This window comes from Rhineura floridana, chromosome 19 (genome assembly GCF_030035675.1).
Source record: "Rhineura floridana isolate rRhiFlo1 chromosome 19, rRhiFlo1.hap2, whole genome shotgun sequence".
In the NCBI taxonomy this organism is placed as follows: domain Eukaryota; kingdom Metazoa; phylum Chordata; class Lepidosauria; order Squamata; family Rhineuridae; genus Rhineura; species Rhineura floridana.
The window spans coordinates 6,388,280-6,402,061 of NC_084498.1; the positions used below are offsets into that span (position 1 = coordinate 6,388,280).

The following is a 13,782-nucleotide window of genomic DNA, read 5'->3' on the forward strand; positions in this document are numbered from 1 at the left end:
GTTCTGTCCTATCTCCACTGTTATTTAATATCTATGTAAAGCCGCTGGGTGATGTCATCCGCGGATATGGAGTTCGTTATCACCAATATGCTGATGACAATCAGCTTTATTTCTCCTTCCCGCATGATGCCAAGGAAGCCGTCCTTCCCCTGAACCAATGTCTGTCTGCAGTGATGGATTGGATGAAGGCAAACAAGTTGAAATTAAATCCAGATAAGACAGAAATGCTCTATGTCAATCGTGGGACTAATCTGGCAACGGGGAATTTACCTATGTTGGATGGGGTTACACTCCCCCTGAAGACCCAGGTTCGCAGCTTGGGGGTGCTCCTGGACTCTACCTTGAATCTGGAAGCCCAGGTCTCGGCGGTCTCCAGAAGCACCTTCGCCCAGCTAAGGCTGGTCCGCCAGCTGCGTCCGTTTCTGGAGACGCCTGAATTGACTAAGGTGGCACATGCCCTGGTTACATCCCGGATGGACTACTGCAACGCACTCTACGTTGGGCTGCCCTTGAAGACTGTTCGGAAGCTAAAATTGGTTCAATGTGCTACAGCTAGGTTGCTGACCGGGGCTAGTTTTCGTGTTCACACGACTCCCCTGTTACAGCAACTTCATTGGTTGCCGATTTGCTTCCGGACCCAATTCAAGGTGCTGGTGATGTCCTTTAAAGCCCTTCACGGCTTGGGCCCTGTCTATCTGTCTGATCGATTGTCTGTTTACGAACCCCCCCCGTCCCTTGAGATCCGCTAATGATTTTCTTCTTACAATTCCGCCAGTTTCACTAGTTCGTCTTTCAGGGACTAGAGATAGAGCATTCTCAGCTGTTGCTCCTAGACTCTGGAACTCGTTACCTGTGGACATATGTTCTGCCTCTTTGCTTTTGTCATTTCGCCGCCTGGTTAAAACGTTTTTATTCCGGATTGCATTTAATTTAAATGAATAATTAGAGTTTTTAAGTATTGGATTGGGCTTACTGTGACCTCTAAATATAGAGATTGTAATTTTATTGCTGTATTTGTGCTTTTATCTACATGTTTTATTATGTTGTTCGTCGCTCTGAGTTTCTGTGAAAATAGAGCGGCTTATAAATATTTTTAATAAATAAATAAATAATAATAAATCCCTGCCCAGACTGCCATCTTACATAAAGCCTTGGCTTAACTCTTTTAACCTTCACCCACAGAGCCAGCTTAAGACATTTTGCTGCCTGAGGTGAAGGATAAGATGGAGCCTCTGGCACTGCATGCACAGGATGGGTTGTTGAACCTTCCTCCAATATTGGCAACGGGATAATATCCTCCACTGTCCCCGAGGATGGCAGGTTTATTTATTATTTATTTATTTGATTTATATCCCACCCTTCCTCCCAGTAGGAGCCCAGAGCAGCAAACAAAATAACTAAAAACACTCTAAAACATCATAACAACAGGCACTAAAATGTATTAGAACAAAACATCCTTAAAAACGTATTAAAACAGAACGTCTTTAAAAAGCACTAAAAAAGCTTTAAAAACATCTTTTTAAAAAAAGCTTTAAAAACATATTAAAAAGCAATTCCAATACAGACGCAGACTGGGATAAGGTCTCTACTTAAAAGGATTGTTGAAAGAGGAAGGTGTTCAGTAGGTGCTGAAAAGGTAACAGAGATGGTGCCTGTCCATGGTATTTAAGGGGAGGGAATTCCACAGGGTCGGTGCCACAACACTAAAGGTCTGCTTCCTATGTTGTGCAGAACGAACCTCCTGATAAGATGGTGCCTGCAGGATGCCCTCACCTGCAGAGCACAGTGAACGACTGGGTATATAAGATGGTCTTTCAGGCTAGCTTAGGAGGTGGAGGGTGGACTGTTTGGTGCACACAATTCTGTCCTCTGACACTTTGCCACGGCTACCTGGCTCTGTCTAATGGTAGGGCCAGTCTGCCCACCCAAAACTGAGAGGAAGCCTCCATTCAAATGTGTGCACGTGCTTACATAGTGATTCCTTATTTCCTATTCTCTACCCCATTGTCAAAATGCAGAATACAGTCTTCCTAGAGCAGAACTCCTCCCTTTGTTTTTTGCTACCCTTTAAAGCAGCATTTATATTGACAACATGATAAAAAGAACGATAGAAACACAGGAAAGGGCAGACAAGTAACGGCAATTAAGGTGAAAGCAACTTAAAATCAAATTAGCCCACAGCATGAAGTGAGATCCACTGTGCCACAGGCACATTTTTTTCCTGAAGCTCCTGCCTGAGGTACCTCGGGACGCCGGTGCTCATCTACCTCCACAGAACCGTCCAAGGGAGTCACAAAATGGCACACGGGGTTCTTTCGCTTCTCCAGATCTGCAACAGGTACAAGAGCATCAGCAGTGCACCTCTCCAGCAGGAGAATGCCAGGTCATATTTAAATGCCATGCTGAGAGAGCAGGGCTTCAGCTGTTAAATACACAGGTCTACACACATGCCAAGATTATGCACAAGTGGGAGGGAAGCACAAAGAAACAAAACCCCAAGAGAACATGGCATGGGAAACAATTCTGCTACTGTAAGTGACAGAAATTCAACAAGGATCTGCTCCACAAAGGGCTGGCTTCTGCATACACACAGATCAGGAGCAAGGATGAACTTGTTTAGCTAAATCACATTTCCTGAATCAATATGAAAACCAAAACACAACTTTCCTTTGGAATATGCACTTCTCTGAATTTTGCTATGCAGTTATACAACAAAAAAGGTGCTTATGAAAACACATTTTGGGGGAAAGTGTGCATGATAATTCATATTTTAGTGAAAAGAATGAACAAAAATGCAGCACGTTAGGCAAATGTACATACCAAAATGTATACATTAGGAGATATGCACATGAACATGTGTATGAATTTTTGCGGGGGCTTAAAAATGGAAATGGGGTGAACTAAATTTAAGATTGGAAAAAATGAGAAACTGAAATTGACAGATCTGTTCATCTCTTACAGGAGCAGGCCTCAAATCTGTATGTTTCCTCCTCCAACTTCTCCCACCCACCCCCACCACAGGGAGAGGTGAAAGACTTGACTGGAAAGATCCCACATTTATTTGAATCAGTGAAATCACTGGCAGAAGAAATGGACAACTAAACCAGGAAGATCACCTGTACAAACACTGGATTTTTCCAGGTTCATTTACAGGCATACCCCGGTTTAACATATGCAATGGGACCGGAGCGTGTATGTAAAGTGAAAATGTACTTAAAGTGAAGCAATTATTTATGCATGTACTGCACGGCAATTGCCACTAGATGGCAGCGGCCTAATGCCATTAAGTGTCCATAATTGCGAAGCACGCGTACGTTTAAACCGGGTATGGTGGCGTATGGAGCATGTACGTTATAGCGAGGCGATGTTAAGTGAAGCGATGTTAAGCAGGGTATGCCTGTATTTCTTTTTTATTTTAAAATGCATACCTCATCTTTCAACTAAGGTTGACTTACAATAATATTAAAACAAGAATGGAATGGAACAAAAACAACAACAGAAGCAGTAAAGACAGCAAAATATTCACAGAGAGGGAAGTAATGGAGGGACAGCTTCCCTTGAGTTCACTATGTGCAGAATCCCGGGGACCAAATACTTCCCTCACTTCCTGGACCCCAGCTCCATATCCCTCCGCTGTCTGATGTCCTGAGGGGGTTACACAAGACACAGTCTTTTCCGTTGTGGAGCCTAAAGCATAGGGCTTCCTTCCAAGGGAGACTTGCCTGCTTTTGCCTTTAATGGGGTTCCAATTGGAACAGGTTCAGAGGAGGGCAACGAAGATGATCAGGGGACTGGAAACAAAGCCCTATTAAGGAGAAACTGAAAGAACTGGGCATGTTTAGCCTTAAGAAGAGAAGGCTGAGGAGAGATATGAGAGCACTCTTCAAGTACTTGAAAGGTTGCCACACAGAGGAGGGCCAGGATCTCTTCTGGGCCAGGACACAAAATAATGGGCTCAAGTTGCAGGAACCCAGATTTCAGCTGAACATCAGGAAAAACTTCCTAACTGTTCGAGCAGTACAACAATGGAACCAATTCCCTAGGGAAGTGGTGGGCTCTCCAGCACTGGAGATATTTAAGAGGCAGCTGGATAGCCACCTGTTGGGTATGCTTTAATCCGGATTTCTGCATTGAGCAGGTCTTGAGGCAACAGATAATAAGTTGTCCTTCTGCCCTATTTGGCTATGTGAAAATTCTTGCTATTTTTACAACAATTTTACTTTATTGCATTTTTAATTGCTTTGATTGAATATTGCTGTTAAGCTTTCTAAGACGCTTACTATCTCTCCTGATGGGAACCTCAGCAGCAATGATGCGAGCTGAGACTGGTTCCCCTCCCCTTATAGCACATATACATTTTACTCTTTTGAAGTTTCTAAGATCTCCCAAAGAGTCTCAGACTAGGGTACTACTCCAGTTATGCCTTAACCACTCTTCTGCCTTTGCCCTATGGGGCTCTAAGCTAAATAACTTGTTATCAACATACCATCTCTCAGCATTGGAGTTTAATTTAGACTTAAACAATAAATCTCTACGTGAACGTATATTCCATCACTCCCTGAAATTAGATATGCTAACTATTACCAACTCAAGGGTTTCTCCCTGGTTCTGGCGTTTTAAATTCATTCCTCAATGCGCTACTTATCTCACACAACCTACACCCTCTGCTCTTAGACAGGCATTTACAGCCTTACTTTTTTTTCCCTTCCAAATGCCGACAGGGAAGGCCGATTAGCTAGTGTTCCTAAGGATCAAAGGATTTGCGTCTGTGGTTCTCCTACACTGGAGAACCTCCCTCACGTATTGCTCTATTGTCCAATATATATCCAACCTAGATCTAGATTCCTTAAGAAATGGCTAGACATTCCCTGGCTTATCTCATCCGATGAAAAAATTATTTTCTTAATGGCTGATCATATCCGAGAAGTAACTCATAATGTATCCCTTTTCATAACAGCGGCCAGAAAACTTCGGGCAAATCACATTGCCTTATCAAATATCATCTAGGTAATATTTTCCCCCCCGGTATTTCCCCCCCCCCCCACAATTGTTCTTAATCTCTCCCTGTTTGATTTTAAATTATTGTATTTATATCGTGTTTGTATTGTATTTTTACTGTATTACTTGCGTTGGCCTCCGGCCCTGCAATTCATTTTAATAAACACATAAACACATATTGCTGTTAAGACTCCTTGTGCATCCTGAAAGATGAAGAGACAATTATGCGTAATTAATAAAGCCCCATGCTGGGCACATATTGACCTGTGGATTTTCTCAAAGCACTCAAATACATTGCATGATGGCTGTAACTCACACTGAATGTACCAGGCCCTCCAGATGGCGTTGTTGAGCCGGATTTTATCCCTGCACTGAAGCTTCAGGCCTTTGAAATTCTTCCACTTTGGAGAAACCAACTTGCCGCTGCAATAAAGCAAAGATTCGATTTCAAACAGCAAAAACAATGTTTTCTGAAGCTAAACAGGGCAGAGGTACAGCACACCAGGCCGACGGCTCTGAAGGCCACCCAGCGCCCTCTGCCAGGGCCTAAGTTTCAACTCTAACCAGGCCTGAAAGCACAGCTAATGAGGACAAGTAGTGACCGGTGGTGACCTTTAAACCCCTCACTCTGGAGACTCTGAGCTTAAACTATGGCCTGCCTTGCCACTGGGGGTGGAGAGAGTGAAGGGATGCTTCTTCTCCAGTCAGCTCTTCTCACACAAGAGTAACTTTTTTTAAAGAGCAGCAGATCTTAGCATTCTTCTCTGTTGAAACCAGTATGTACCCTAAAAGAGCCATATCCTTTTTGACCACTGCATCAGTTTCTGGATTTGGGCTATACATGAATTTAGCACTCCAGACCAGTGGTTTTAAAATTGTCTTGTAAGGACCACAGGAAGGTCAGACTCCTGGTCCATCTAATCCAGTACTGTTTACGACAACTAGCGATGGCTCTTCAGGGTCTCGAGCAGAGAGATCTCTGTCCCGTCACTTGCTACTCTTAACTGGAGATGCAGGGGTTGAACCTGGGACCTTTGCCTGCAAAGCATGAGGCCTTCCACTGAACGATGGCCCCTCCCTAAGGAATTATATCGGAGGGGGGGTCTTCAGAAGGTAACTGCTAATGAGGACATGTTTCTCTGAAAAAAGGCAGGTTACCTCACCCACCACGACAGATCATCTCCTACAATGTGTGTGTGATGTTCATATACGGTCATAAGAGTAAGCGCATGGAGTAAGTGCACACCTTAGAACCTTTTGCAACTTGCAGGGATTCCATGGTTAACGCACAGGGATTCCTCAACGGGCAACCCAATGTGGAAACCAGTACCTGAAGGGTTTTTTTTTAAAAAAATTGAAGACAACACCCTGAGAGATCAAGCCAACCCAGAATCATCTACAATTTAAAAAACATCTTCAGATTTGGCTGTGTTTGGGAGTTTTTCTGTGTTGAAAAGCTGAGGAAGGGCCGTAGCTTAGTGACAGAGCGTCTGCCTTGCATGCAGAAGGTCCCCTGTTCAATCCCCGGCATCTCCAGGTATAGCAGGAGAAGACTCCTGTCTGAAATGGTGAAGAGCTGCTGCCAGTCAGAATAGACAATACTGAGCTAGATGGGCCAATGGCAGTTTCATATGAAAAGCAAGAATGAGAAAGTTTTTAAGTGCACTTCTGCAGGATGGCCTCACAGCCTGAGCCAGAAGCAGTACTGAAGACACTAGAGGGGAAATATTAACTCTGACCCAGCCCAGATGTGCCATGTTTAAATCTCTCAATTCTGTGTTTCACAAGACAATTCTGTTCAAAAGGGTTTTAAAGGTCACTGCTGCACTTGCAACAGACCACAAGCCAAGAAAAAAGAAAAGTAATAGTCACATGAGAAACATCTTGGAAGACAGAATACAGAACAGACTTAAATATTAACCTCTGGACCATCTTACCAAACTTTCGTAACACTACTGTAGGCGGGGTGAAGAAACACATTTAAAAAAGAAGCATCTGTTCCAGCTTGAATTTAAAATTAGCAATGCAGTCCCTAGACCATAGAAGATATAGAATTAAGAGACACCAGATGGCCTCAAATGGTCAATGAATTCAAAGATAGCAGAGAAAGCCCTTGTCTTGCTGAACTGTAAACAGCAGCTGGGGTTCACTGAGAACAGCCATTTCCAAACTGTGTACCATGAGAGGAATTGAAGCGTGCCTTGAAACATTAAGCCAGGATTCTGGATGCATCCAACACTCTATGCCCCTTGGAGCAAGGAAGCCATGTGCAGCATTGATTACATACATGCACGCACGAGTCAATATATTGGCAGTGGCATCATTGTGAGGGAGGAGGGAAGGACAGACTGGGATCCCCCGATGCAGCCTGCAAATACTGCTGCCTGAAGTTACCATCCGCTAATAGCCAGGAAGCACAGAAGACACATCTCATTAGCCTGGGCAAATGGGAGGGTGGGATGCCATGAGGCAACATTAACTGGGCTATCCTGTGGTTGCAAGAAGAGGATTCTGGAAGCTGATCTAGCTTTAGAGTGATGAACAGAGCCTTCAAAGCTAATCCAGAAAAACTCTGAGCACCCCATCAGACACTAAAAGAGAGAGCAGTGATTTTCGGATCGGCGCAATGGGCTTTTGAGCCAGATTTACAAAAGCCACTCAGGGGAAGTGGGATCAAAATGAGATGAGGGAGGCTGGGTTCCAGCAGTTCCTGGGCCAAGGCTTTATCTCCTTTGCAGCCTGCATGGCCGCTTGCAACAAAGCTCAGAGAAGCCAAGCAGTGGCAGGCACAAGAAGGCCTGCAGAGGCTTAGAAAAGATTTCCTGTGCCTGGTGCTAGGACAAAAGCTTTGAACTCTCACACCTGCCTTTGGCATAGAGACAGCTGCCTGCTTTTCCCTGGGAGTGCCAGAGCTGGCATTATTCCCCAAACAATCCTGTGACAGTTCATAGCAGCAACTGCGTCTGTGATGGACTTAAGTCTAGATGGGTGGACACGGCCAGCTGGCTTCCTTTCCGTCCCACTTAGGATGTGTGTTTGCATTATTAAGCCCTGTGGGCAGAATGGCTGATACTAGGGACGGCTTCTTCCATCTTTGCCAAGCTTTAAAAGAAAACACCTTGCCCATTTGGAACGCAAATGCAAAGCTGAGTATTGTGAATAGTTCAGTTCACTAAATGTGGGATACCATTGCAAAAACCACACATAAGATCTCACACCGGTGTGCATCCAGGCAGGGGGATCAGCAGACTGCTGGAGAGAATGTGGCTTTAAGAATCCTATTTTCAAGTATGGTGGCAATGTCTTCTGGCAGATGTATTTTGGGATGATGTTATTGCTGAAATAAGCCTCACTATCTGCCACCCCAGCCTGTGCTTGTTATCCACATTTTCTGGTGATAATGCAGAAGCGCCTTCAAAGGACTTGGTTAGGTTTATGCTTGTGGCAGCCCATTTCATTATTACACAGCACAGGAACAACACTTCAGGACTGAATATGCAGACTTAGAACACCAAACTTTGGGACTTGGCAAAAATGGAGAAACTAACATGCCACCTTAAGTCACTAAGAAACCCAAAGGCCACAGATTTATTTTCCACAGCCTAGAGTTACGTCACTGCTTTTGTTAATTGGGAAGACGGTGAGACGCATGTCCCAGCCAGGTATACACAAATATGGGACAGAAGTTCATTCTGATTGAGTAACAAGCGCCCACAGTTGAGAGACACCACTTTTAAGGTTAGTCCCCAAGATGAGCTACATGTCAGAAAAATTCAGAAATATAACACAGAAATCCTTCTCCTCACCTGCATGTGGGATTCAATGTTTTCATGCATTGCTATACACAGCTACACTGTTTAGATGTGTTTATACTGTAGATGATATTTTGGAATATCATTTGTTTCTCATAAATAAGAAACAAACACACATGCTACATACATACATAGGGGGGGTGTGTGTGTGTGTGTGTGTGAGAGAGAGAGAGAGGGGGGGGGGGAGGGAGAGAGAGAGAGAGGGAGAGAGGGAGGGAGGGAGGGAGGGAGAGAATCTCCAGGGCAAAACAATGATTAACTAGACCTCTTGGTGTTTTCATTTTTCATTTATAAATTGTCTTTGACTTAAAACTGCACTCTGCCATTCTGACTAAACAGGTTTGGTCAACTGCTTTCCTAGAAAGTATCCAGAGTAAAGTTTGTGGCCCTTAAACTCAAAATAAATCTGTAATTACGTTTCTACTGACTTACTGCTGCATCGTGACCTCTGTACAGCTTATGGATGACCAGTGGACAGTCACTTAGTCCAAAGGGCATAGTAAAAACCGACTGCTGGATTGAACTGTGGAAGCAGGAATGTCACTGCACATGGATCAATGCATACTGCATTCATCTCATGACAATAAAGGCAGGTATCTGTTCAGCTTCTTCTGTATTGAGTTATTACTGCAACTCCTGACCTCTGTAGCTCCTGTACTCAACTCTCTACTCTAAACTTTGCCAACTGGGTGTCCTCCAGATGTTTTGGACTACAACTCTCATTAGCCCCAGTCAGTCCAAAACATCTAGAGGCCACCAGATTGGCAAAGGCTGCTGTCACGTAGTCTTGAAATACATAGTCCAATTTAAACAACACCACCACGAAGCAAACATTACCCTCCTGGGACACTGATCAACAAAGGCACAGCCTCTGAAAATCTGCACACCCAGCCTCTTATCTCCCAATACTAACCAAGGCTTTCCAAAACAAGGAAATGCCCAAGGCAGACATAACACTTACCCCTGGTTTGTTGCAGTAACCCTGATTAAGAGGTCAAAATCATCGTTACAGATTTCCTGCATGGCTTCACAAAGCATAGTTCATGAAGCCACCAGTGTGGGAACTCTGAATAGTAAAACAACAACAACACACACACACACACGCACGCACGAGAAACAAGGCCATCTGGAGGAGAGACTTGATTAGACAAATGGATTAGTTGCTGCTGCTGTTAACAGTAATTGCTGCTTTGTGATTTGTTATAAATTGCTGTATTGTCATTGTAAGGGCTGTGATTTTCTATGGATTTTATGAATTCTTATTACTTTATTTGGATTTTGTTGTAAACAGTCCTGTGTCTTGTGCAAAGTGGTGGTATATAAATAACAAATAAATTTGCCAAGGTTCGGAGAATGGGAAAAGGACCACAACCTTAAGAAAGCCACCATTTTACACAGAGCACCAAAAAGAGTCAGAGGAAGCCCAAAAGGACTCTCAGATGGCCCTACCTGCCACCTCCGAGGGCCTCCCATCCCTGGAGCAAGCACTGCAAGAAGGCAAGTTTAAAATATGTCAAGAAGATTCAGCGTTTGTTGACACCCATGGGTGTCCGACACTCAGTTCTCCACCCAAGCAATGCTGAGGATGGCTACATCTGCATCCACAATAGGAAGGAAGAGGTTTTTGTACTATGGGCATTTGTATCTCTCACCACCCATGAGTAGAGACTTCATGGCCTTAGGCAGCAATCCTAAAATGCTACCCAACAGATACTGACAGCCTAACTACAGGTTAACATAAGAACATCAGAACAGCCTGCTGGATCAGGCCAGTGGCCCATCTAGTCCAGCATCCTGTTCTCACAGTGGCCAACCAATGGCCCATGGGAAGCCCGCAAGCAGGACCTGAGTGCAAGAACACTCTCCTGTGCCTTCCAGCAACAGGTGTTCAGAAGAAGACTGCCTCTGACTATGGAGGCAGAGCACAGCCATCATGGCTAGTAGCCACTGATAGCCTTATTCTCCATGAATTTGTCTAATCTTCTTTTGAAACCATCCAAGTTGGTGGCCATCACTGCCTCCTGTGATTATGGTGTGTAGTGTGCAAGCTTTGTCCGCAGGTTTTTCTCCTGAATAATAAGTATGTGGAGGGGGTGTGATGTTCCTATATATTAGTGTATATATGGTAAGTGCTGGTTGTTTAGAGTATACATGGTAAGTAGTGAAAGAGGAGGGGGAGTGAACGGCCAATAGAATGCTTGATGATTGGCTCAATGTTTAAAATGGCTGACAGTATAAATGAAAGGATGACAGGTAAATCTGGGTGAATGTGAGATGGTGAATTGTGGAATCTGGGGGGAGAAGAGAAAGAGTGGATTGCTTGGTGGGGTTTAGAGAGTTGTTTACCAGGAGGGAGGTGGAGTTCGGATTAGTATTGAGTAAAACCATATGCTTATGTGCCTTAAGAAGAAATCTTGTTAATCTTGTTTAGCTTTGTTATCTGTAATAAATACTTAATTTGGTTTACCAAAGGCCTGATCCTTGGCTGGGGTTTCACAGACCAGAAGGGAGGGTAAGGTAATGACCAAGGCTGAAGGGGAACTGTAACAAATGGTGGCAGCGGTGAAGAGAGTAACAATACCAGTATTCAGAGTCTCTGGGAATACTAGTATTGGGACGTTACTGGTGGTTGCCTAGCAGGGGGATCTGTTGAGATCTGTGCTAGAGCGGGGAGAGAAATCATAAGAGAGAGCGGTCCGGACTGGTGGAGTCCCTGGTGGTGCCTAGAGACAGGCAGTAACCACGAGCAGGTAGGAACCTGACAGGGAGAGCCAGGGAAGGACGCATCACAGGGGGGCACTGGGAACACTGAGTGTGGGGAAGTAAGGTTTAACCCTTCCCTCTCCAGCTGGTATATGCAGTCAGCAGAGGTATATGTGGCTGGGCTGGGCTAGTAAGATTTTTATGTAGAATGATTATGGGGAGTTCTTTCGACAGCTTTTTTTTAAATATCAGTGGAAGCTGCTTTATGCTTAGTTAGCCCATTGGTTCATCTAGCGTAGTCCTGCCTATGCTGATTGACAGCAGGGTTTCAGAAAGGGACTCTCTCCCAGCCACACCTGCAGATGCCAGGGATTGGACCTGGGACCTTCGGCATGCAGGGCAGATTCTCTACAACGGAGTTACGGCCCTTCCCAAATGAAATCTTCCAATGCGTTGATAAACGTATTTTTAACAGAAGTAGCTCCACTCTGGTTCTGGATCATGCACTCTGTTCTCTCTCGGCTTTAATCCTGGAGGGAGCAATTCAAGTTATCTGTCCAAGTTTATGACAGGTCAGATAATAATTAATCCCCAACCCAAGAGGCAGTAATACTTTAATTAACCAGCATCTCCTGAGGTGACTTTTTTAAAGAGCTGCTAATTCCCAGCAAGTCACGTTGCCTCCTCTTTAATCCTGTATTTCTTAACAACAACATATTTTTTAAAAAAATTGAGTTCATGGTAGGTTCTGAAAAGAGGGAGCCATCCAAGAGCAAATCTGATCAAGAAGGGGGTGACCTGCACAAGACAGCTTTGCACTGCTGAGGTTTTCTTGCGCTGCTCTGACTTACAAAGCCAATTGCTGCTTGGTGGTCACATGTTATGGTATCTCTTTTTTATTTTATTGGAATTCTTACCATCCCTTCACCATAAGGTCCCAGGGTGCGTTACAGCCATATAAAAATACAATATTAAAATCAGCTAAAACAATTTAAATCAGAAGACTAGATGGGTCCTAACAACTACGGACTCTTCACACGGAGATTTACTGTGAGATTGGTGCTACTTGCATCCCTGTTTAATTTGCATGGTGCACATGATGTTGCAGGCAAGCAGAAGCTATCACGCAGTTTTCCCCTTCAAATCTGTATTAACATAATCTGCTGAAAATGCAAACAGTGAAGGAAAAACCTTTGCTGAGTTCTTCCATGTAGGCACTTTGCTTCAATATTTTTTGCTGGGCGGGTGGATTGTCACTTTCATACTCCCCTTTCTCCGCCCACTAAACTCTCCATGAATTCCATTTTGTTTCCGGCTGCTTAACCAGACACTTCTGACTGGCTCTGTCCTCCCGCATCAGACTTTGCTATAGCCTTCCTTTCCCCACCTTCCCCCCCCATTAAGCACATGAAAATGGAAATGGACTGCCTTCAAGTTGATCCCGACTTATGGCTACCCTATGAATAGGGTTTTCATGGTAAGCGGTATTCAGACGGGGCTAGTCCTCCCCAGCTGGCTAGGGCCTGCTCAGCTTGCCACAGCTGCACAAGCCAGCCCCTTCCTTGTCTGCAACTGCCAGCTGGGGGGCTACTGGGCTCCTTGGGACTATGCAGCTTGCCCACAGCTACACAGGTGGCAGGGCACGTAACCCCTGAGCCACTCACTGTGGGGGTGATCTTTAGCTGGCCCTTTACACCCAGGAGACACGAGCGGGGATTTGAACTCACAGACTCTGGACTCCCAGCCAGGCTCTCCTCCCCATTAAAGAAGGGCTTTACTGCAAACATGTCAGGAAATGAAACTGACAAACAGACAAACGGATGGGTGAATGATAATCAGCAATTATCTGCTGAATCTGTCAAGCAGGAAAACATTTGTTTTTTCAAGGCAAGGGGGAAAAGTCTGACAAGGCACCGCAGAGAAAGGGGGGGAGATGACCCCAATTATTTTCACCCGACTGCTGCAGCCATTGCCTACTTTGCCTTTCACTCATTCCTCCCTCTAATCAGTTTAGTGTCAATTGTACCCCAAGGCTCCAGAGAGGCATGCAATTGACAAGAAACAATGAAACCGACAAAAAAACCCTCCCCTTCTCCACTAGCAGAATTGATACTTCAGAGGGAGTAAACATGTAAAATTGAGGGTGGGGCCACAAGGAAACAGTGATACTAAACCTTTCCAGAGGAATGCCGACTAGTGCGAATGGAAAACAGTGGATTTGAAGGTAGGAAGTGTGAACCTTGCAAATCTACCGTGATGGCAAAAGCTG

General features: G+C 44.6%; 1 protein-coding gene across 2 annotated transcripts in view; it reads right to left on the reverse strand.

The window, feature by feature from the left end:
- The window catches only part of MLXIP (MLX interacting protein), a 76,024-nt gene that overhangs the window by 27,079 nt on the left and 35,163 nt on the right, over window positions 1-13,782 (reverse strand). For both annotated transcript variants that reach the window (XM_061603432.1, XM_061603431.1), the window contains exons 2-3: window positions 5,315-5,421; window positions 2,244-2,329 (exon numbers count right to left, since the gene is read on the reverse strand). In XM_061603432.1, coding sequence (XP_061459416.1) covers window positions 2,244-2,329; window positions 5,315-5,421 — 193 coding nt within the window. The remainder of the gene's footprint in view (window positions 1-2,243; window positions 2,330-5,314; window positions 5,422-13,782) is intronic.